Source organism: Tubulanus polymorphus, chromosome 3 (genome assembly GCF_964204645.1).
Source record: "Tubulanus polymorphus chromosome 3, tnTubPoly1.2, whole genome shotgun sequence".
In the NCBI taxonomy this organism is placed as follows: domain Eukaryota; kingdom Metazoa; phylum Nemertea; class Palaeonemertea; order Tubulaniformes; family Tubulanidae; genus Tubulanus; species Tubulanus polymorphus.
This window is the reverse complement of record NC_134027.1, coordinates 13,298,757-13,324,646: the sequence shown is the minus strand read 5'-3', so window position 1 is coordinate 13,324,646 and position 25,890 is coordinate 13,298,757. Positions and strand designations below refer to the sequence as shown.

Below are 25,890 nucleotides of genomic sequence, written 5' to 3'. Positions count from 1 at the left end.
CTCACGCCTATACGGCCTACCAAGGTTGAACTCAAGCGTTAGTCGAAAACTCACGCACCCATGTACTTTACGGTAAATGATCGCAAAAAAGCTCCGTCATGTTTGGAAACAGGTATCATTTCTAGCCTAAAATAAGACATGAATCATAAAATGTGGCCAACATGTGGTGTACTGCAGAATAGCATGATTATTGCTTCTGTAACACATTACTGATTACATATTCCTTATAACAAATGTTCTTCTAGTAAAACAATACAACTAAAACAGGTATGCAGATCTTCCTGCTCAATTATAATTGTTCACAGACCTAAGTTTGTCCATTTGAAAAAAAAAAAGAATATTTATGCTTAAATTGAATATCTTCAAAAGCGAAAATCCATTGATGAGTATAGGACTCCTGAACTGACCCACAGTCAAGTATATATGTATATATATTTAAATATATATATGAGCTCGAATAATATACAGAAATCATGTCAGTTCACTCAAGATGAATACCGGTATACACAATGATTCCTAGAACATAATTATCCATTTGAGTGCAACACTTTTTCACAAGAATTTCTCCAAAAATTAAAGAAAATCCATTTGGGTAAAAAAACCAATGGCTCCTAGTATATAATGACGCACGGAAACATATCTGTTCATGCTCAAAAATGTATAAATAGGTAGATCTATCCTCAGAACCGGAATCTCTCGTCGAAGTTAACTGAAAAACAAGTTTGAGACCTAACTGTTCGCCAATATACAACTTTTAATTATAATAATTAATGGGTCCTTAGGTAGAGTAAGTATAACTCGATCAGCGATAGATTCATAAAGGAATTTCTTTACGGTAGGAAATGAAAATGTTTTATGAGAGCCAGCGTCGTTTATCTATCACGTGATCTAACACGTGTCTTATCACTTGTTGAACTCCGCCCACTGAGTAACCTCGTGGCGATTCAGTCCGTCTGAGTTTCCTAGACGCATACGTTTTATTTCAATCATGGTAGTTAGAATTGTGGTCCTCGATCATTCGTTTATACACAGGCTAATAGTACTAATCCTTTCCTATTTAAGGATTCGAATCCAATCGCGTTGACATACAGTTCTTGGTTTTCGTGGCGCAACTATTTTGCCCGTCGATCATCCATTCAAGAGATGTCTGCCATCTGACATCGATTATGATGTGGCTTTTATTCATATTGGCTGTAACGGCAAACCTAGTTCGGTGTTTTATTCTCACGGAGCAAGGGGTATCATAAATGTATGTTTGTTTTAAGTTTGTGAAAGGCTGATTTACATATAAATTTCATTCTAAAAAAAGTACAATTGGATAATAATAATCGGCCATAATCCATCACAATAACGATGGATCGTTCTGAGCAGGTATATTAGGTATTTGATCAACCGGAACTAAAGTCTGATTTCCCGCAGATGCAATTTACCGACAAAATCGGCAATCCCCAAGGATGGTGTTAAATCGATGTATGACTGTATGTTAATTTGATATGAGTATATAATAAATGACTCTCACAATCAAATGACTCGTTGTATAACTAATATGTATATACATACATTTTTACCCCAACGTCAGCCAATTTTGAAATGAGTATCTTATTATTCAAAGCCTATTCAAGATGAGTATATCAAATAACTGATCACATAGGATGACTCGTGATCTAGTATGAGTACACTAAATAAGTACACTAAACTCGTACTACACTGACTCCTAACATTGAATGACTCGTTGTATATGTAACAGGCCTACTTATACATATTTTCCCCTAAAACCAACATAAACCTAATTGGATTGAGTATATAACGTATAAAACGACTCAGGATCACTCGTCGTATAATCGTCGTACAACCGACTAGAATGAAATGTACATACTCATATGTAGTATGAGTATGACTATTTGCAATATGTCTGGCCGGCACAAGCTCGCAATATCAGTAAAATATTGTATATCACGAGAATATGCGCGACACTGACTAAGAATATAATGGGGATTACTGTATCTATCTTCGCACTGTTGAAATGAGTATTAAATGATTCCTAGCATAGATATACTCCTTGTATTTTACTTTAAATTGTGGCTAACACGTATCGTCGGCCAATTTAAGACATATTTAATGGCTTATAGTATAGAATGACTCTACCCCAGCGTATTTGGTATGAGTACCGGTATTTAAGATGGGTAGGATAGGACGACTCATATAGTTCATACATATTTTCTCCAACCATCGTCAGCCTGATGGAATCTTCTCAAACATATATTGGTAGTTTCGCTTATGTCACCTGCATCATTCGCTTGAAATCTTTGTCGGATACTGGAGATTGAGGGTCTCGGATAAGCTCCTTAATAACACAGTGGTAGTGGGGCCTTAAGTACGGTAACGTCCATAGTATGTTGCCAGAAGTCAGTCAATCCTTGCTATACATGCTCATGCTTTACGCTGCTATCAAGTTGAGTATTGGTAGGGATTGGATAAACTTTGGGATAAATCTGCACATATCCTTTAGGAAATCTTTCTACACTGCCTGATGCTTCATTTTAAAATTATTTATCGATAAAACTATAAGATTTTTTATCACGAGTTATGGTGGAAACAGCATGTTTATTTTTATTTATATATAATTAAGTGTACATGTCTTCAACTACAATTAGAAAAAATATTTTCAATTACAAACATAATATGTGATCGTGTGACTGATGCAACTAGGTGATGGTGCTTTGTTCGATACTCATTGAAAATTCCAACCTATGACCTCATATTTCGCGAGCATATGAGATCCTTCGATTACCATTTGTCTTAAAATCTAACCGTTCAGAGTATGCATACAGAAGCTAGTTATATCTATTTAACTTTGCGAAACGCATAAGTCAGTAACTCAAATGTTCAATAAAGATAAATGGCAGACAGATACCGTAGTAACAATGAACTTTCAATTGTTACCGTGTCAACTATCTACTGGTTTGCCCTAACCAACTTTTGATTAACTGACCCCAGATTACAAAGTACATTAATTCTGATTATATATTTTAAAAACATTACACAGGTGGTTCAACTTAACCCTTGTGATAATCTATAAAATATTATTAACCATAATCTCTTAACTTCTTCAGAATTACAGAGCAAATAGCAGAATAAACTACTTAAAATTGCAGTCATAATTTCCGCAATAATAAATGGGTTCAAGTCTTTGTGTAAGTGTATTCATCCAAAAGAGATACATTCATGAAAGGTATATAGTATGAAAAACAAGGGGTCCAGACACACCATGCCCAATCAAGAAGAGGTTCCAATTGCAATCTGACAATTTTATATGCAACACCCCAGATGAACATACACTGAACTAATCTTTTGCCACTGTAAACCACCAAACATTTAACACAATATGGTAAAATTGTTTAACTGCAAAACAACTAAACATTAAAGGAATTATGAATGAACAATCTTTAAGTGAGTTAATTAGCTATATGACATAATCACAACATGATAAACAGTCCAAGTGTATCAAAACAAATGTCATTCTGCATGATAATGGACAACATTCTAAAGGTTGTGTAAACAGAATAGAAGTTGGACAAAGTAGCCTCTGCTCGATATAATTACAAAAAGGTCCGTAAAACGCGTTTCTTCGGTTTTGCTCCATCACTTCTTCCCTAGAAAATATATGATAATTTCAAATATGAGTATGAAAAAATAAAGCCCATTCAATTTTAATACGCATTGCACTTTTCTAAAGAAAAACAATTTCCTGATGTAGCAGCACACATCTGGGAGTCGTATTCAAATGTTTCGATATCGGCAATAATTGAAGGAATGAACAACAATATGTTGGTTTTAGGGATTATCAGGATGATCACCATGTGAATCATTCAATAGTATGGGTCATTTTCATGTACGCCTCCCAAACGTACAACTCAAATAGACTGAGGTTGTAATTTAAGAAATTAAACTTATATAGGAATACTATATATATTGAGAATAATTCTATAGTAAGGGTCATTTTATACACTCATTTCAAATGGAATGAATTTGGTTTATGGAAAGTAATACACGTAAAAACTAAACCGTGAAGTAGGGATCAGTTCTATAGTAAGGGTCATTTTTATATGTTTTATATACTACGTGAAGTAGGGGTCAGTTGATTAATAATCATCTCAAAAGGACTGACTTGGTTTTAAATAGTAATATTCATGTTGAAATACTACACTTGGAATAATTTTATAGTAGGGGTCATTTTTATATACAATGTATATTCATACCAACTTTGGTTTTTGAAGAGTAATATTTCTATAGGAATACTTTACTGCCAGTCGTTCTACATTAAGATACATATTTATATAGAAATATTGTGAATCGTTATACGGAAGGGTTTATGTTTAGAAACAAAACCCAGGGAATATTACCATTTTGTGACTTAAAATCACCTGCTTAGCCCAGGCTCATGATAGCCGCTGAATCGGTGAAGATCTTCTGGTCGAAAATGGGAAGTAGTACTAAAATGGTCGATATCCAATTGGGAAAAAAACCGAGGGCTCAATAAGGATACTGTAATGGCTTACCAATTTCTTTACTGACACCTTTTACTTCAAATTTACATCTTGAAAATAAAGACAAATCCTTTGTCCAAACTATTCGCCTCGATCTCCTCCATGTTGTTCACTATGAAAATAACCAAATTACAGATTAGGCACAGGCCTAAATGATAAGAATATACAAAGATAACAAAGAAAATAACAAAATTGCATAAACTTGGGCATCAATATCCTAAATATAAAATGGACTAGATTTGCTGCTTGAAGATACCTTCTGTATTTATACAGAAATACTATATTTACATTTATTCTATACAAGGTGTCACCTTTATGTACTCATCACAAACAGACTGACTTAGGTATTTGAAGATACCAGGACACGCTTTATTGTGAATTATTCTACACGGGGGTTGTTTTTCTACAATCATCTCCTTTGTGATGACTCTGGTTCTTGAAGATTTATGTTTTACACTATTCTCTGAATCATATTATTCTAAGGGTCATTTTTTTATATAATCATCTCTATTGAACTGTGGTTTTTGGTAATTAATATTCGCACACTTTACTGAGATTCAATCTAAGTAGTAGTTTTTATCGTCCACTATAATTGAATTCATTCTATGCTAGGACACATTCTTATACATATTTCAAATAGGTCTAGATTGACTTTGGTTTCTGATGATTGATACTTATACAGCATGAAAAAGACTTAACCGATAGGAGTCGTTTTTACATTTATCTCAAATACACTGACTTTGGTTCTAAAGATAAATATTTATACACAATACTGAAATTAATTAATTCTATGATTGGATACATTCTTATACTAATCTCAAATAGACTGTTTTTTAAAGATTATAACTTATACACTATAATTGAATCCATTCCATGGTAGGACACATTCTTATACTTATCTTATATAGGCCTAAATTGACTTTGGCTTTAGATAATTAATATTTATACACTATAAAAAAGACTAAATCCATAGTAGGAGTCGTTTCTATACTCAACTCGAATAAACTGACTTTGGTTTTTGATGATTAATATTTATACACAATAAAAAGGCTTAACCCTTTCAGTGCGTCTACACCGCAGTGCGGTGAATAAATCAGTGATGGATTTTGCTAGTACACCGCACTGCGGTGTATTGATGTAATTCGTAACTTGTAATTATCTCTATTGAAAAATGGCAGCAAGTGTCAAACATAGTGAAATACTAGTAACTAACGATACACCGCACTGCGGTGTAGACGCACTATAGTGGTATTCCCATTGTTCAACACACTAGGGTGGAATTTTTTAGAATTTTCAAATTTTCTCTAGCACTATAGGGTATTAATTAGTCAGCACTGAAAGGGTTAATCGATAGTAGTAGTCGTTTCTATACTCATCTCAAATAAACTGATTTTGGTTTTTAATAACTAATATTTATACACTATAAAAAAGCTTAATCTATAATAGGAGTCGTTTCTATACTCATCTCACATAGACTGATTTTCGTTTTTGATGACTTAGGCCTATAGTTATACACTATAAAAAGCTTAATCTATAGTATGAGTCGTTTCTATACTCATGTCAAATACACTGATTTGGTTTTTTATGACAAATAGTTATACACTTTAAAAATGCTTAATCTATAGTAGGGGTTGTTTCTATACTCATCTGAAATAAACTGTCTTTGGTTTTTGATAATTAGTATTCATACACTATACAAAAGACTATGGAAGGAGTCGTTTCTATACTTATCTCAAATAAACTGACTGTTGGTTTTTGACATCCTCCCTCTGCAGGGACTCGAACCTGATGGCATCGCTACACTCAGCCACGGCACGAACCCCTGCATCAGTAGACCGGGTGCGCATGTACATGCGCAGCTTTCCGAACGAAAACTGGCGGCACCAATCAGATTGCCCGTTGTATAATCGTTGAGGCAAATTTCAACTATAACTATAGAAGAACTATAAATGGGAAAACCCAGGCTAAAATAAAACGGGATTTCTGATTGGCTAAAAATCACATCATCTGAACTGCGCATGTATCTGCGCATACGGTCGATTATGGCAGGGTTTCGTGCCGTGGCAATCTCGATGCCATCAGGTTCGAATCCCTGCCGGGGGAGGATGGATTTTGATAACTAATACTTATACACTATAAAAAGGCTTAATCTATAGTAGGAGTTGTTTCTATACTCATCTCTAATAAACTGAGTGTTGGTTTTTGATAGTTAAAATTCAATACTATAATCAAGCTTAATCTATAGAAGGAGTTGTTTCTATACTCATCTAAAATAAACTGATTTTAGTTTTTGATGACTAATAGACACAATGAAAAAGCTTACTCTATAGTAGGAGTCATTTCTATACTAATCTCAAATAAACTGACTTTTGGTTTTTGATGACTAATAGACACAATAAAGAGGCTTAATCTATAGTAGTAGCAGTTTCTATACTCATCTCAAATAAACTGACTTTTGGTTTTTTGATGACTAATAGACACAATAAAGACGCTTAATCTATAGTAGTAGTAGTTTCTATACTCATCTCAAATAAACTGACTGTTGGTTTTCGATAATTAATATTTATACACAATAAAAAAAGCTTAATCTATAGAAAGAGTCGTTCCTATACTCATGTCAAATACACTGATTTGGTTTTTGATGACAAATAGTTATGCACTATAAAAAGGCTTAATCTATAGTAGGAGTTGTTTCTATACATATCTCAAATAAACTGACTGCTGGTTTTGATAACTAATATTTTTGATGACTAATGGACACAATAAAGAGGCTTCATCTATAGGAATAGTTGTTTCTATTCTCATCTCAAATAAACAGACTGTTGGTTTTCGATAATTAATATTTATATGCTATAAAAAAGCTTAATCTATAGAAAGAATCGTTCCTATACTCATGTCAAATACACTGATTTGGTTTTTGATGACAAATAGTTATACACTATAAAAAGGCTTAATCTATAGTAGGAGTTGTTTCTATACATATCTCAAATAAACTGACTGCTGGTTTTGAAAACTAATATTTATACACTATAATCAAGCTTAATCTATAGAAGGAGTCGTTTCTATACTCATCACAAATACACTGACTTTTGGTTTTTTGATGACTAATGGACACAATAAAGAGGCTTCATCTATAGGAATAGTTGTTTCTATTCTCTTCTCAAATAAACTGACTGTTGGTTTTCGATAATTAATATTTATATGCTATAAAAAAAGCTTAATCCATAGAAAGAATCATTCCTATGCTCATGTCAAATACATTGATTTGGTTTTTGATGACAAATAGTTATACACTATAAAAAGGCTTAATCTATAGTAGGGGTTGTTTCTTTACATATCTCAAATAAACTGACTATGGCTTTTTATAATTAATACTTATACACTATAAAAAGGCTTAATCTATAGTAGGAGTTGTTTCTATACATATCTCAAATAAACTGACTGCTGGTTTTGATAACTAATATTTATACACTATAAAAATGCTGAATCTATAGTAGGAGTCGTTTCTATACTCATCTCAAATTGACTGATTTAGGTTTTTGATAATGAATACTTAAACACCATAAAAAGACTTAATGTATAGGAGTTGTTGCTATACTCATCTCAAATAAACTGACTTTAGTTTTTGATGATTTATAGACACAGTGAAAAAGCGTACTCCATAGTAGGAGTTGTTTCTATACTAATCTAAAATAAACTGACTTTTGGTTTTTGAAAATTTATTATAGTAGCAGTTGTTTCTATACATATCTCAAATAAACTGACTGCTGGTTTTGATAACTAATATTTATACACTATAATCAAGCTTAATCTATAGTAGGAGTTGTTTCTATACTCATCTCAAATAAACTGACTTTAGTTTTTGATGACTTATAGGCACAATGAAAACGCTTACTCTATAGTAGGAGTTGTTTCTACACTAATCTAAAATAAACTGACTTTTGGTTTTTTGATGTCTAATAGACACAATAAAGAGGCTTAATCTATAAGAGTATTTGTTTCTATTCTCATCTCAAATAAACTAACTGTTGGTTTTCGATAATTTATATTTATACGCTACAGAAAAAGCTTTAATCTATAGAAAGAGTCGTTCCTATACTCATGTCAAATACACTGATTTGGTTTTTGATGACAAATAGTTACACACTATGAAAAGGCTTAATCTATAGTAGGAGTTGTTTCTATACATATCTCAAATAAACTGACTGCTGGTTTTGATAACTAATATTTATTCACTATAAAAAGCTTAATCTATAGTAGGTGTTGTTTCTATACTAATCTAAAATAAACTGACTTTTGGTTTTTGAAAATTTATTACAGTAGGAGTTGTTTCTATACATATCTCAAATAAACTGACTGCTGGTTTTGATAACTAATGTTTATACACTATAAAAAAGCTTAATCTATAGTAGGAGTCGTTTCTATACTCATCTCAAATAGACTGATTTTGGTTTTTGATAATTAATACTTATACACCATAAAAAGAATTAATCTATAGGCCTAGTTGTTTCTATACTCATCTCAAATAAACTGACTATGGCTTTTTATAATTAATAATTATACACTATAAAAAGGCTTTATCTATAGTAGGAGTTGTTTCTATACATATCTCAAATAAACTGACTGCTGGTTTTGATAACCCAGCTGGCATTCCAACGTGTTATCAACGTTGAAAAAACGTAAAAATATGACGCATATGACGTTGGATTTTGGTTGGAAAACAGGTCGAAAATGGAAGTTTTTTCGACGTAATTTTTACAACTCATCCGAGACATCAATATACCAACCACTTTACAATGTCGCATAGACGTTTAAATTACGGTTTCACCACAACTAACTCAAGAGATTAGAAATTAAAATATTCAAATAAACTTTATTTACATAAATACAACAAATTAGCTCTTGCTAATATAACGGTCTTTATCTAAAAAATTGTCCTGAGCGCACAAAATACATTGCAAGCTTTAACTAAGGGTCCAGGAACACCATGCCCACTTGGGTGCTTTGAAATGCTCAACAATGTAACAATTTCAATATTCCCTGGTGAACTTAAGACTGAAACCACGTTGAGAACTTGCAACTCACCACAATCATAGAACATGTCATGAGCTACAATTTCGCAACTGATTGTAGTAACAAAATATCAAAAGGTGCCAATTTTATAAGGAAATAAAGTTATTCCGCTATTCAAAATTGAACCTTACCACAATCATATTATAACATGTCGTGAGCTACAACTTTATGATTCAATATTTAACTCCCCCTGGTGGCGAGAACTAAAAACTGGGTAATCCTAATTCCAAATATCATTACTACAATTTAAAACCAGTTTTCATTTTCCTCAAAAAACCTTTTCACAACTAACGAATGAGGACTAAGATGGCCGCCAAGTGCATGATATTTTACTGATTGCAAAACCGATCTAAATATTTACAGATCCCCCTCATACAATACCCATCACAAATTTCAACGAAAAATTATAAACCAGTAAAAAGCTACAGGTCTCGGAATTTCAAACCAAAATTATCCTTTTTGGTACAAAAGTTTTTGGGCTGAAGATGTACCTAGAGTAGATACATGTATAAACCAAATATCAAAAGTTCCCAAAATAACTGGATTCCGTCTACGGACGGACGAACGCTATGAAGGACGAAAAAATGAACGCAATAGCCCGCTGGGACATAAGTCCCAAATGGGCTAAAAAGTAAGCAGGTTAATAACATCTTACAACCATCGCTTGTTACATACAACTTAAAAAACAAATTCTAATTGTCACACAAGGATTTGATCAATACCGATTTTAACACATAATTCTCAATAAATCACATTGACAGTAAACCTCAGCTTACTTGGACTTTGAACAATATATTTTGTTTTCTTTTTAAGGAAACAATAACTTAACTCATATTATTTTTCCAGTCCATTTTGCCAACGTTTAGCAAGGTTTAATGTTTAAAAAATAATTCGAAACTCACGAATAACTTCATTTTTTTCAAAACGTTATAGTCATAGAAAATGTGACTTGAATAGAAAACTAAACAGAGTAACCCTCTAGAGAGAATTTCCAATATGCACCCTCATAAGTTTTTGTCCTTAAAAAATTTGTAACTTAAACTTCTTAACTTAACTAATCATAAATCAAACAATGTGGACAACCAAATAAAACTATAAATTATAAGGAATACCAAATTTTACACGAGCTTAAATGCTACTCAGCTGATAGTGATAATATTATTTCATTCCAGTCGAGTTTCCATCCCCGCTTACCAGGGTTTGATTGCCTCTCGCTGAAGCTCACGCCAGCACAAACCCTGGCCACAAACCCGTGATTGGGCTATTGCAACGTCCAATCTCGGGTGGACGGGTTGCCGCCCAGTGGTCACCAGTCCGCACAAGAAATCTTGAGGGTGTAATAGACCAATGAAGAGTCTGCAGTCAGGGTGTGTATTGGCGTGATCATCAGCGGGAGCCAATCAGACCCTGGCAAGCGGGGATGGAAACTCAGTTAATAATGATATAATAATATCACTATCAGCTGAGTAGCATTTAAACTTGTGTAAAATTTTATATTCGTTATAATCTGCTTTGCAAGTATTACTTGCTTTGGTCCCTAGCATTCTTTACAATGTTGACGAGAGTTCTAATCACCTTTTCGCCCTGGTCCGCCCTTTCTATCTGGAGCATACTTCAAAGTTGTACCGATCGATTTTAAAACCATACCCTCTGTCGCCGTTGAAAAGAGTTTCATAACACTTTCTGGAAAATATACGAACAAAGCAGTTGAGGTTATTGAGCTATGACTTCTGAATCGTCATGATCAATTTAAAATGGCAATACATGTAATTCCAGGATCCACTATTTAAGCAGTAAAATACTGTGTTTTATTACCTGTTATTGCAAGGCACATATTTGTCTTTTCAAAAGCTCTCTTACCACGATTTCCTTTCATGTTGAATTTTGACATTACATCATTGGTCATAACTCTAAAATACAGAATGACAAAATAAGAACAACTAGAGGTCCACACCCATTAGGGAAGATTTCTTAAATGCACAAAAACCTGACGATTTCAATATTCTACATCCCCTCGCTTACTACACATGAATGATAAAGTTCACAAAAAATACCCATTATAGAAAGATTCAATTTAAATTGGCAAACCATTGGAAAATTACAGTTCTCAGGAATTCATGCCAAAATTGAACTAACTGGACCGCCATCTTGTGATCAATAAACTCAATGTTTCTTATGTTGATAGACCAAACATATATAAAAGATCGAGATAATGGGTTCAAGCCTCTGGAATCAATCATTTATTACGTATGCATAGAATTTGAATACTTCAACAGGCAAAATCGGCCATTTTTTCATATTAAGCATTACCCGTCCCCCTCGTCTAATCCGTACGTAATAGATGAATGACCCTCATCAAATTTCTCTTGATTACTTCAAAAATGTGCAAAAAGAGCAGATTTTGGCGAAAAACAATTTCAATGGCTGAAAAGTAAACACAAGAGCCAACTTTAGGACTTATATCTAAAAAATAACTAAATTAATTTGAGAAATCATTTGTGTGGCTTACCTCTGCATGGTTTTTAAGACACTATTAGCGACAGTCTCACCTCCTATCTTTTCCAATCGCAAAACCTAAGGAAAAAATTATAAATCCCATTAAGATTGAAAAAAAAACGTGGTTTATTTCAGATCAGAGCAACTCACCAATAATTTTCTATTCTCCGGGTTTTGGATGAATTCCTCCAATTCATTAAACTCATTCATACCCTTCACTTGCTCAACCTTGTATTCCTCAGTATTTCTCTCTCTTTCAAACCGCTGCAACGAGCTTCGAATTTCAGCGAGTAAGAAAAACACTTTCTTCTGAAACTCTGGAAAACACAATATTAGATGTGAACTTTTACTAACTGAATATTCTTTGGAATATATCTTTGTATTATACAATCATTATAGGTATCAATGAACATACTATTGAATATATATGCACAATATTTTAAATTCCACATTGTACTTACTTCCTTCTGGTATGGGAAATATTTGGGTTGTTTTTGAAGAAACATCATCCATACTTTCACCTGCTAGTTGGCCTACATTGACTGCTAATTCAATTGATTGATCGGACTGCTGAGAAAATGAACGATCTAACGTTGATGAAGTACTCTTCCTATCCTTTTTGTATTGCGAAGGCCGCATTTCTGAATATGTAGCTGCGTGGCGTTTGAACAAGGGAATATCCCTTGATTGCGATTGATCAGACAAGTGATCGAACGTACGATTGAGACTGACTGGACGAGGTGATAGAATGTACTCATTTACACTTTCTTGCGAAGGCCGCATTTCTGAATACGTTGCTGTGTGACGCTTAAACAGGGGAATATCCCTCGATTGCGATTGTTCAGAGAAGTGATCGAACGTACGATTGAGACTGACTGGACGAGGTGATAGAATGTCCTGATTTACACTGACTGGACGAGGTGATAGAATGTACTCATTTACACTTTCTTGCGAAGGCCGCATTTCTGAATATGTTGCTGTGTGACGCTTCATATCTGTTGATTGCAATTGATCACGAGGTGATGAAACAAACCGATTCATTGGTGGCACGGGGGGTACTAGTGGTAATGGTTTATACCCTACAAGTATAAATTAAACTAGGAGTCGAGAGACACTATGCCCAGTTGGTGAAATGCTTGACAACTTCAAAATTTAAATTCCCTCAGTGACAGTGCTAACAAAAAATATCTAATATCAAAACAATTAACTTAACTAAACATGTGGATATTTTCATTTAAAAAAAAACAACAAAAAAACATTGAAAAAAACAATATGACCGCTGGCTCTGTCGACTGATCCAAAGGCCAAAGATGTCGGAGCTACGATATAGGGGGTCATTCATTTATTCCGTACGCATTAGGGGAGGGGGATGGGCAGGGGCGGAAGTGGTGTACGCCCCCCCGCCCCTATTATCACTGAGATAGGCTTTGAAAAAGACAACAGGTGTCTCTAATTGCCTGGAAATCGCATATACAGCATCCTGTATTTCGGGTATTCTAAGCCCGATGCCTCCCGCCCCCATATCCAAAATCCTGGATCTTCCCCTGATGCGAACTGTAAGTAATGCTTAATGTATATAGAAAGTAAAGTGCACAAAATTTAAATTCTATGCGTACGTAATAAATGAATGATCCCATACCAAACTTTCAGAAAATTGATGAAAGCATTTTCAAAATTTCCCAAACTAACTGGAATCCGACTATGGATTGGTGACGAACCAATGGACAAAAAGTGAACACAACAATAGCCTGCTAAGACAAGGCACGTTCACAAAACCTTATTTAGACCGGACCAAGCGTTCACCGTGGACAGAAATTATGTTCCAAATTGGTTCGGCTCAAGACCGGTCTAATTGGGGCCGACCTAAAGGAGCGAACCAGATTTGAATAGGACTGGTGCGGACCAATTTAGACTGGTCTAACTAGTTGTCGTGTGAACGCTGCTTAAAGTCCCAAATTGGCTAACCAGACACGTAACATATCCACATACCCATTAAACTATCAATTTCTGAATCTTGATCGGACTCTGACTCTAAATGAAAACAAACTCATTAAAAGCAACATAAAGGCCTTACAAAATCCAGTCATCCGATTCCACACCAATCACAGGTATCAGAATGGAGGTGTCTGGCTCCCCTGATCCAAAATTTGTATCAATGCATTTGTATAATATTCATATACAGTAATTCTAATTTTGAAACATTCAAACCTATTTCTTAATCAGACAATTTACACGTATTTCTAAATCGCTTATTTTAACATGTAGGAAATATTGATCTTGTTGATCGAAGTGAGAACCCTTTAAATTTTGAAGCAGAAAAAAACAATATTTCTTACCATATAAATACTCGTGCCTTTTTCTTTTCTTACTATGACGTCCAGATAGGGTTTTCTTACAATGATCGGTTGTAACATCAGTTTCTTCACATTTATCACACTCTGAACGATCAACTCCAATAACAAGAAAAAGGAACAGAGTTACTAAATAGGAAGATCATGAAACCATAAGTACATGCACCTGTATATTAATATCTTTAAAATACTGACCGGAAACGTGTTTTATTTTAACCAACTTGAAATCACGCCAATTATTGCCTGGAACGACCATTTTATTGAGATATTTAGATGCATCAATGCCAGGTGGCCATCGCAGAACATCTTTTTCTTTTTCAATCCATGAGTGCGGAACCGTATCTTCAAACTCTTTTTCAGTTCCATTGTTATTTTCCAACCAAACGACACGCGCCCACATTTGGTTTTGATCGTCCATGTTACTGAAAAAAATAACAATTAGGTAGATTATTTGCATACATCAACACAAGGTATACCAGGGTATGTTACATTGTAATTGATATTTTCTAGTTATCACATCTATCAAAAAATAAAAATAAATTGTTTTATCCAATGTTTTCCTGCAATAGTAAACTTGAACTGTGAATTGACGTTGAAATCATTGTAAAGTAAATATACAGTTAAAATTATCTAGCAGGATCCTTTGGATTGATATTTTACCTGAGCGCAATTGTTATTCCTTAATTGAAATTTACATCTTGGAGTAGAGGTATCAAAATGTTTCCTTCTTTATAAGGCAAACATGCCATTTTTCGTAAAAGATGATTAAGCTGGAGCTCTCGTCGGTGCATATGAAGCATTTGAAATTGTGATATATATAAAATCCCGAATTGCTTTGATTCACATGGTCGAATGAAGAAGTCTTGAGCATTTCTCTTTTTCAAGATATCACAAACTAACGTGTTCTCGCGCACTTCTTGGATGAATCCAACATCTCCATTACACAACAAAAAACAGTTATCTCTTTTTTAGCGGCAGAATAAATGGTGGAGCGGCCTCGTGATACGACTGATGCTGATGACTTTTCTTCCTCGCTAAGTCTTTTTGCTATTTGTGCGATTGGATTTTTTGCATTCTTTACTTTTCGTTTCAATATCTGAAGAAAGTTTTCAAATGGAAATCCAGACACAGCATGGAGCGATGAACCAAAGTATTCAACATCTTGATGCAAATGGATCAATGAATGTACATTAAAAACAGTAAAATAATTCCCATAATGTGCTGCAGCATTGAAGACGAAGAATTCTAAGAGCTGACGTGAATACTCCAAGTATCCAGTTCTATAATCATGATTTTCATCTAACATAATAGAAATTGCGATAGACAATGACATGAAATGAGTATAGGCATTATCTGACAGCACTCCTTTTAAGACGAGTGGACCTGTGTAAAGCAAAAACTGCCTGTATTCAGTGGCTTTCCAATGTTTGAGCTCAAGCAGACTCCTTGGTTGCCTTGAAAACTCAGAAGGCAATTTACCTCTTAAATTTACTAGAGCATCAGATACTTGTTGACATTGCTGATTGGAAAGTTTACATATCCGTGGTCCCTTTGTGAGGAAAAATAATAGGCGCCGCGTAACACCCAAACAAACAAGGTGCATATAGTCCAGTGAAAATTGACGAATGCACAATATACCTGCATCTATTAATGGTGATCTACCTTTCTGATGAGTGCCGACATATTGCAGTCTACTAAAATCATTATCATGACGCAATGGCATAACATTCCTTCTAAAAACACATCTACGATTAACATGTTCACCCTTTTCAGTGCATCTCTCACATGCAAAATATCCTGTATGTCCGATCGTTGATTTTAAGAGAGCTCTCGCTGGTGTATCACATATAAAAGCCTTAATATATATACTGTATAATTTCCCAGCATACCAAATGCCATTTTCTTTGAGAATTTCATATTCTTGTAAAAAGTCTGACAGAAACTCATCAATTGAATTTGGCTTTTTATTACTACAGTACAGAGCTATCACACTTGGCTGAATTCCAGATGGGTAAGGCAATAATCCACACGATATTGGCCATAGCTGAGATCCACTGGACTTGAAAAGAGGTAGACCATCCACATTTATAGTCAAATTAAGAGAATTTCCATAGTCATAATGCCCTTTACACAAAGATAAAAGCTGCAACACTGATTTTCTTATGCCAAGATACAAATAATTTCCACCGCATTTATTAGTTGTTGATACATCTACCGGCGTTTGTAGGAGTGTTCTAGAATCTATAGGGAGTTCTTCGTGACCATGTTTTCGAAGTATATTTAACAATTTATCACATGTAGATCTACTTATATTTGCTTCACAGGCCCACGTACTCAACTCCTGTCGCAAATCTGGTTCAGGAATACTATCCGAATCACTGGAATCTGCAACAACATCAGAGTCGGATACACTTGAGAAGGAATCTGATAGGAAATAATCATTTTCATCATCGACATTACTTTCTTCATCTGTGTCAGCCTCATCAAGGTTATTTTCATTAAAATGAGGAACTTCCAAGTTCTCATCATCACTAAATATATGTCTTATATTTAGATTATTTTCGATGGGCATGTTTACCAACTCCTTGACATCTGCCTGACGTTTACGCCAGTTCCTTCTATAGTTATTCATTTTCCTAATTAAATTTGAAAATGAGGACGGATTTGAAGACAAATTCTAAATCATCAACGTAAACAAGGAGCCTATCGGCTAATAGCTCTGCTGTGTGTTAAATGACTATATAAAATACAGAAAAAAACTCTCCCCAAGAAAATATTACCTGGTACTGCCAATTGGTAATGTATGATCTGATTTAAAGCCCCACACCCAGGGGCACCCCCTGGTGGCCAAATCTAAAAAATACTTTCACCAATCTTTAGAGATGAAATTAGGTAGGCTACAATATTAAACTACAGTTGCTAGGTATTGTGACCATCAATTTCATATCAATCTCTGAAGTATTCCACCCGAAACGTTAGAAATAAAACAATAGATAGAAATAGTCTCAACTATTTGTTTTCAACTTGGCTTGAAAGGGCGTTTTCAAATGTGATATTTATTTCAACTTTGCTTGACATCAGGTGGCCTAGCTCAGTTTTTGTAGATAGGGCCTACGTAATTTAATATGATCAGCAAAAATGGGCAGCTGAACTACATCATCTATTTTACACTGTATTCAAGGATTGCAAGTCTTTCTTTAAATGGAGTTGAAATAAGATAGCCTACCATAATTTTGAATGTTTAACAATAGGCCTATGTTTCCTGTGTTTCCATGCCATTATTTTAGTTTTCAGCACATTTTATTTCAGTCGGAAGGCACGGAAACATATTGTTAAACTTGATTAGGCCTATTTAAGACCCATGTCTTTTTCTATGATGCAACTCCATTCAAATAAAACTTTCAATACTTAGTGTAAAATGAAATATTAATCAATGTTTTAGAATTGTGCAGCTGCCTATCTAATGCTATTTTCAGGAAGACCTACCTAAACAGGGGTGTGGATCCTAGCTAGGAATTTCCAAAGGAGAGTGGCTGACAAGAAACAAGCCCGTGACCCATAGGCCTAGACCAGCGAAGCCTTTGTGACCGAAGGTCGTGAAGCGGGGGTGGTTAGGAAAATTTTGAAAAGAAAATTCATGAAAATTTGCAAAGATCTTCGGGAAAATAATGGAATTTGACGGCATTCGAGCCATGGTTTCTAAAAAAATTATGACAACCTGCCAATGGGCCTACGAGAGTACCGCGGGTAGGCCTAAGATGAGGTCTTGATAGTTTTTTATGGGATACCCGTAAAGATTGATATGGGTTGAGTTTTAAAAAAATTTGTTATTATTATTTACAACTTTTATCGTACTAGTTTTGGGAAATCTTTTACACAGTTCGGAAAATAATTAAAAAAATTGATTTGGAAATTGTCCGTTTTCTAGACTACTTGTTGGTAGGCATATGTAATAGGCCTATATAACGAGTGCTGCCAGTGACAGATTAATAAGGGGCGAAGGGGTTCCCCCTACTTTTTTCTAACATTATTGCATGGTAATTATGTTTTATGAACAATGTCAATAGGCCTACAGAATTGTTTTCAAACATTCTTGGGAAGTGCCACTGGGCCTCTGTCTAAATTCCCTTTCTTAATTCCTGGATTCGTCCAAGAAATTAAAAGTGTAAAACGCCAGAAAAGCACGTGCAAACATTGAAATGTCAACACTGTTAGCCATGTGCTTATGTTTACAAATAATAGACATATCAATTGCACATGCGCAGTGGACACCGAGAGCCGTAATTTGGCTGGGGGCAATTGTAGTTTCCTTACTCGTGCACAGTGGACTGTTATACTGAAGAACATATTAAATTGCAAGTAATGGAAGTAAACACAATGTAGAACTCACGTACCTGAATGATAAATCTGCTGAAGAAACAGCGAGCGAGCGTCACGCAGCGAGGAAAATAAAATGGCAGACGACAACTGGTACGAGCACTGGTTAGACGTCAGACAGCAGAGTATGCACGGAGTTCGAGGCGGTTCGAATCCCGAATACATTATTATTCTTCAATACAATTTCGAGGTCAGAATCGTTATTCCATAGAAAGACATCTTAAAAATTACAAATATTCATTATTGTATTGACGTATTAATACTCTTCTTACACAATACTTGATACGTCAAAGAACCGACGTCGAATTGATGTCACGTCACAACCAATTATCCTGGTCGAACTGTGCGACGTCAATCCGACGTAAGATAAATGTCATGTTACTAACATAATCAAACATCAACCAAAATCCGACGTTGTTTGTCGGTAATTTGCCAGCTGGGAACTAATATTTATACACTATAAAAAAGCTTAATCTATAGTAGGAGTCGTTTCTATACTCATCTCAAATAGACTGATTTTGGTTTTTGATAATTAATACTTATACACCATAAAAAGAATTAATCTATAGTTGTTTCTATACTCATCTCAAATAAACTGACTATGGCTTTTTATAATTAATACTTATACACTATAAAAAGGCTTTATCTATAGTAGGAGTTGTTTCTATACATATCTCAAATAAACTGACTGCTGGTTTTGATAACTAATATTTATACACTATAAAAAAGCTAAATCTATAGTAGGAGTCGTTTCTATGCTCATCTCAAATAGACTGATTTTGGTTTTGATAATTAATACTTATACACCATAAAAAGACTTAATCTATAGTAGGAGTTGTTTCTATACTCATCTTAAACAAACTGACTGTTGGTTTTTGATAATTAATATTCAAGACTATAATCAAGCTTAATCTATAGAAGGAGTCGTTTCTATACTCATCTCAAATAAACTGACTGCTGGTTTTGATAACTAATATTTATACACTATAAAAAAGCTGAATCTATAGTAGGAGTCGTTTCTATACTCATCTCAAATAGACTGATTTTGGTTTTTGATAATTAATACTTATACACCATAAAAAGACTTAATCTATAGTAGGAGTTGTTTCTATACTCATCTCAAATAAACTGACTATGGCTTTTTAGAATTAATACTTATACACTATAAAAAGGCTTTATCTATAGTAGGAGTTGTTTCTATACATATCTCAAATAAACTGACTGCTGGTTTTGATAACTAATATTTATACACTATAAAAAAGCTGAATCTACAATAGGAGTCGTTTCAATACTCATCTCACATAGACTGATTTTGGTTTTTGATAATTAATACTTATACACCATAAAGACTTAATCTATAGTAGGAGTTGTTTCTATACTCATCTTAAATAAACTGACTATGGCTTTTTAGAATTAATACATATACACTATAAAAAGGCTTTATCTATAGTAGGAGTTGTTTCTATACATATCTCAAATAAACTGACTGCTGGTTTTGATAACTAATATTTATACACTATAAAAAAAGTTGAATCTATAGTAGGAGTCGTTTCTATACTCATCTCACATAGACTGATTTTGGTTTTTGATAATTAATACTTATACACCATAAAGACTTAATCTATAGTAGGAGTTGTTTCTATACTCATCTTAAATAAACTGACTGTTGGTTTTTGATAATTAATATTCAACACTATAATCAATAATCAAGCTTAATCTATAGAAGGAGTCGTTTCTATACTCATCTCAAATAAACTGACTGCTGGTTTTGATAACTAATATTTATACACTATAAAAAAGCTTAATCTATAGTAGGAGTCGTTTCTATACTCATCTCAAATAGACTGATTTTGGTTTTTGATAATTAATACTTATACACCATAAAAGACTTAATCTATAGTAGGAGTTGTTTTTATACTCATCTCAAATAAACTGACTGTTTGTTTTTGATAATTAATATTCAACACTATAATCGAGCTTAATCTATAGGAGTTGTTTCTATACTCATCTCAAATAAACTGACTTTAGTTTTTGATGACTTATAGACACAATGAAAAAGCTTACTCTATAGTAGGAATTGTTTCTATACTCATCTCAAATAAACTGACTGCTGGTTTTGATAACTAATATTTATACACTATAAAAAAGCTTAATCTATAGTAGGAGTCGTTTCTATACTCATCTCAAATAGACTGATTTTGGTTTTTGATAATTAGTACTTATACACCATAAAAAGACTTAATCTATAATAGGAGTTGTTTCTATACTCATCTCAAATAAACTGACTATGGCTTTTTATAATTAATACTTATACACTTTAAAAAGGCTTAATCTATAGTAGGAGTTGTTTCTATATATATCTCAAATAAACTGACTGCTGGTTTTTGAAAATTAATATTCAACACTATAATCAAGCTTAATCTATAGAAGTAGTTGTTTCTATACTCATCTCAAATAAACTGACTTTAGTTTTTGATGACTTATAGACACAATGAAAAAGCTTACTCTATAGTAGGAGTTGTTTCTACACTAATCTAAAATAAACTGACTTTTGGTTTTTTGATGTCTAATAGACACAAAAAAGAGGCTTAATCTATAGGAGTATTTGTTTCTATTCTCATCTCAAATAAACTAACTGTTGGTTTTCGATAATTTATATTTATACGCTACAAAAAAAGCTTAATCTATAGAAAGAGTCATTCCTATACTCATGTCAAATACACTGATTTGGTTTTTGATGACAAATAGTTATACACTATGAAAAGGCTTAATCTATAGTAGGAGTTGTTTCTATACATATCTCAAATAAACTGACTGCTGGTTTTGATAACTAAAATTTATTCATTATAAAAAGCTTAATCTATAGTAGGTGTTGTTTCTATACTAATCTAAAATAAACTGACTTTTGGTTTTTGAAAATTTATTATAGTAGGAGTTGTTTCTATACATATCTCAAATAAACTGACTGCTGGTTTTGATAACTAATATTTATACACTATAAAAAAGCTTAATCTATAGTAGGAGTCGTTTCTATACTCATCTCAAATAGACTGATTTTGGTTTTTGATAATTAATACTTATACACCATAAAAAGACTTAATCTATAGTAGGAGTTGTTTCTATACTCATCTTAAATAAACTGACTGTTGGTTTTTGATAATTAATATTCAACACGATAATCAAGCTTAATCTATAGTAGGAGTTGTTTCTATACTCATCTCAAATAAACTGACTATGGCTTTTTATAATTAATACTTATACACTATAAAAAGGCTTAATCTATAGTAGGAGTGGTTTCTATACATATCTCAAATAAACTGACTGCTGGTTTTGATAACTAATATTTATACACTATAAAAAAGCTTAATCTATAGTAGGAGTCGTTTCTATACTCATCTCAAATAGACTGATTTTGGTTTTTGATAATTAATACTTATACACCATAAAAAGACTTAATCTATAGTAGGAGTTGTTTCTATACTCATCTTAAATAAACTGACTGTTGGTTTTTGATAACTAATATTCAACACTATAATCAAGCTTAATCTATAGGAGTTGTTTCTATACTCATCTCAAATAAACTGACTTAAGTTTTTGACGACTTATAGACACAATGAAAAGCTTACTCTATAGTAGGAATTGTTTCTAGGCCTATACTAATCTAAAATAAACTGACTTTTGGTTTTTTGATTCTAATAGACACAATAAAGAGGCTTAATCTATAGGAGTATCTGTTTCTATTCTCATCTCAAATAAACTAACTGTTGGTTTTCGATAATTAATATTTATACACTATAAATAAAGCTTAATCTATAGAAAGAGTCGTTCCTATACTCATGTCAAATACACTGATTTGGTTTTTGATGACAAATAGTTATACACTATAAAAAGGCTTAATCTATAGTAGGAGTTGTTTCTATACTCATCTCAAATAAACTGACTATGGCTTTTTATAATTAATACTTATACACTATAAAAAGACTTAATCTATCGTAGGAGTTGTTTCTATACATATCTCAAATAAACTCACTGCTGATTTTGATAACTAATATTTATTCACTATAAAAAAGCTTCTATACTAATCTCAAATAAACTGACTTTTGGTTTTTGATGACTAATAGACACAATAATGAGGCTTAATCTATAGTTGTAGTTGTTTCTATACTCATCTCAAATAAACTGACTTTAGTTTTTGATGACTAATAGACACAATGAAAAAGCTTACTCAATAGTAGGAGTTGTTTCTATACTTATCTCAAATAAAATGACTTTAGTTTTTGATGACTAATAGACACAATAAAGAGGCTTAATCTAAAGTTGTAGTTGTTTCTATACTCATCTCAAATAAACTGACTTTAGTTTTTGATGACTAATAGACACAATGAAAAAGTTTACTCTATAGTAGGAGTCGTTTCTATACATATCTCAACTAGACTGACTTTGGTGTTTCATGGTTAATAATTATGCACTATGAAAAAGACCATTTTTATATACTCATCTCAAATGGTTTCTATACTCATCTCACATAGACTGATTTTCATTTTTGATGACTTAGGCCTATAGTTATACACTATAAAAAGCATAATCTATAGTATGAGCCGTTACTCTACTCATGTCAAATAGACTTATTTGGTTTTTTATAACAAATAGGGAGTTGTTTCTATACTCATCTCAAATAAACTGACTGTTGGTTTTTTGATAATCAAGGAGTTGTTTCTATACGTATCTCAAATAAACAGACTTTGGTTTTTGATAATTAATACTTATACACTATAAAAAGACTTAATCTATAGTAGGAGTTGTTTCTATACTCATCTCAAGTAAACTGACTTTGGTGTTTGATAATTAATACATATACACTATTAAAAGACTTAATCTATATTAGGAGTTGTTTCTATACTTAGGCTATCTCAAATAAACTGACTTTGTTTTTTGATAACTAATATTTATACACAATTCCAAGAGCCCCAAGGGGCACTATGGCCAGCCTGTCAACTTTTCATAAAATGGCAAATGATGATTCATTTTGTGGGTTAAATTTGTCCAAATACACTCCCAGCTCATAGACTAGTCAATCCCAGGCTAATAATTTACACTATTCAATTGTGATTTCATAAAGGCTGACTTATGTCGACAAGCAAAGCGACGCCTACCGACGCAACTGGGTTTATCGCCGATTAGCGGCAACTAACGGCCTACGAGAGGCCGCCAGTTGCTGCTCTATCGGTTCGACATAAGCCGGCTTGTGACGGCAACCCGACGCCTACCGACTCGTCGCAAGCCATATCCGGCTAGTTGCCCATGTTCTACTCAGGCCTACGGTAGGCGGACAGTTGCTTTCGATCACAACCGACATAAGCTCATCTGCGACGCGACGGAACTGAGCGCAAGGGTTCCAGCCAATAAGAGGCCGCATATACATAGTACAAATTATGACCGCTAGTTAGCGTCATTCGTTATTAGTCATAAACTTTCAAATTCAAGTATTTCGAAACGTTCACCAAAGTTTCAGCACGGCAGATGACTCGACTGAAGATCTAGAAGCGAAATTGGTAGAATTATGGTGTGAGTGGCCATCTACGATTTTGTAATTGATTGTGATAACAAAATAAGCCACATTACCAATCTACTATGGAAATACTAGGAGTCATTTCTATACTAGTATAAAATGCGTATAACTAGGACTCAGTAACGACTTACCTATTTCATGGCTGACAACTTTCACGTCGAAATTGTGTTTTGGGAGAGGTGACAAGACCTTTTCCCTTCCGATCTTTTTGATCTCTTCATGATGGTCAATCATCATATAGCCCTACATGTACCAATATAGGCCGAGGTGCACAACATTGTTCATACAGAAGGAAATCAAATGAGACTTCCTCATAGTTACTTATCAAACTGCCAGAGCCATGAGAGCAGATACTGTGCTTAATTGAAACCATAATCTCAGAACATGTCACAAGCTTACAATTTAACAATTGATTGCAGAAACAAAATTGTGATCGAAATTCAACAGATGTCATTTTCAAGACTGATGACACTTAAGATGGTGGCCAATTGCACGATAATTGACTGATTGCAAAAAAGCTCTAATATGATCTCTTCTCAAAGAATATCCATTACGGTAAAGATTCTAATAAAAAATGCAAAACCACTAGGAAGCTGCTGTCTCAGCATTCAGAGCAAAAATGACCTTTTTGGGCAAATGACCACCACCACACATCCACTCGTCTCAATTTGCCTTATGCTGATGGGCCTTGGGGGGATACAATTATCGCTGAAAGATTAAGACAATCGATGAATCGATTGCAACATTTGCCTTGAAAACATCAAAAATGTTTAAAAAGTGCTGATTTCAGTGAACAAAATGGCCACCAGTTGGCCATCTTGTTTCTGACCGTGCCAATTTTTTCGGCTGAAGATGTACCTACGGTAGGCCTAGATGCATGTTGAATTTCAATTCCTAAACGATCAATTGAAACTTCTTCCAATTCTTAAATAGCTGGAGTCCAACTACTGACCCGCATAGGCCTAAGCACAAACGAAAACTTTAGGTGAACGCGATAGCCTCAAGTCCAAGTGGTTTAAAAACTACTGAAAACTGCGGATTTCGGCAAACAACAATGGCTGCCAGTCGCCCATCTTGAATATGATCGGGCCAGTTTTTAGGCTGCAGATGGTGTCGGTTCAACTCCGGAATAGGTCAATATAGCCTAGTTCTGTCATGGTGGGTTTTCTTTTATGAAGTGAGTGGTTCGGTTCCTGATTTTCTACCGATTCTACTCCTCGACAATGTCTACAATCTAATTTTCGACCGATTCTACCATCGACAATGTCTACAATCTGATTGTCGACCGATTCTACTCATCGACAATGTCAACAATCCTGATTGACTGTTAATCAAATGATTGCAGACAGTGTTGACGAGTAGAATTGGTTGACAATCAGGATTGTAGACATTGTCGATGAGTAAAATCAGCCAAAATTTAGGATTAAAATCGGTCGACGATTAGAATTAGTCCAATAGCTCAACTCCAGAACAGGTA

General features: G+C 33.9%; 1 protein-coding gene across 5 annotated transcripts; it reads right to left on the bottom strand.

Moving 5' to 3' along the window:
• Window positions 1–2,595: 2,595 nt before the first annotated feature.
• Window positions 2,596–18,922, bottom strand: LOC141902649 (uncharacterized). Of its 5 annotated transcripts, XM_074790480.1 has the most exons (12): window positions 18,862–18,879; window positions 15,128–15,628; window positions 14,663–14,889; window positions 14,453–14,566; window positions 14,106–14,147; window positions 12,578–13,195; window positions 12,267–12,433; window positions 12,130–12,194; window positions 11,436–11,530; window positions 11,196–11,303; window positions 4,560–4,659; window positions 2,596–3,653 (listed from the first exon to the last, which is right to left on the bottom strand). In XM_074790480.1, exons 3-11 carry the CDS (start codon window positions 14,883–14,885, stop codon window positions 4,592–4,594), a joined length of 1,500 nt encoding a protein of 499 aa, XP_074646581.1. In that variant the 5' UTR covers window positions 14,886–14,889; window positions 15,128–15,628; window positions 18,862–18,879; the 3' UTR covers window positions 2,596–3,653; window positions 4,560–4,591. The 5 variants fall into 5 exon arrangements, with proteins under 5 accessions (XP_074646581.1, XP_074646579.1, XP_074646577.1 ...); XM_074790478.1 differs by lacking the exon at window positions 15,128–15,628 and having other exon boundaries at window positions 18,862–18,922; XM_074790476.1 differs by lacking the exons at window positions 15,128–15,628; window positions 18,862–18,879 and having other exon boundaries at window positions 14,663–15,020.
• Window positions 18,923–25,890: the final 6,968 nt, after the last annotated feature.

Coding starts and splice junctions, on each gene's coding strand:
- LOC141902649 (XM_074790476.1), bottom strand. CDS start 14,924: ATGCAAATAATCTACCTAATTGTTATTTTTTTCAGTAACATGGACGAT. Junction 11,531..12,129: donor GTCTTAAAAACCATGCAGAG/GTAAGCCACACA, acceptor TCTGTATTTTAG/AGTTATGACCAATGATGTAA. Junction 4,660..11,195: donor GGGCGGACCAGGGCGAAAAG/GTGATTAGAACT, acceptor TTATTTTCATAG/TGAACAACATGGAGGAGATC.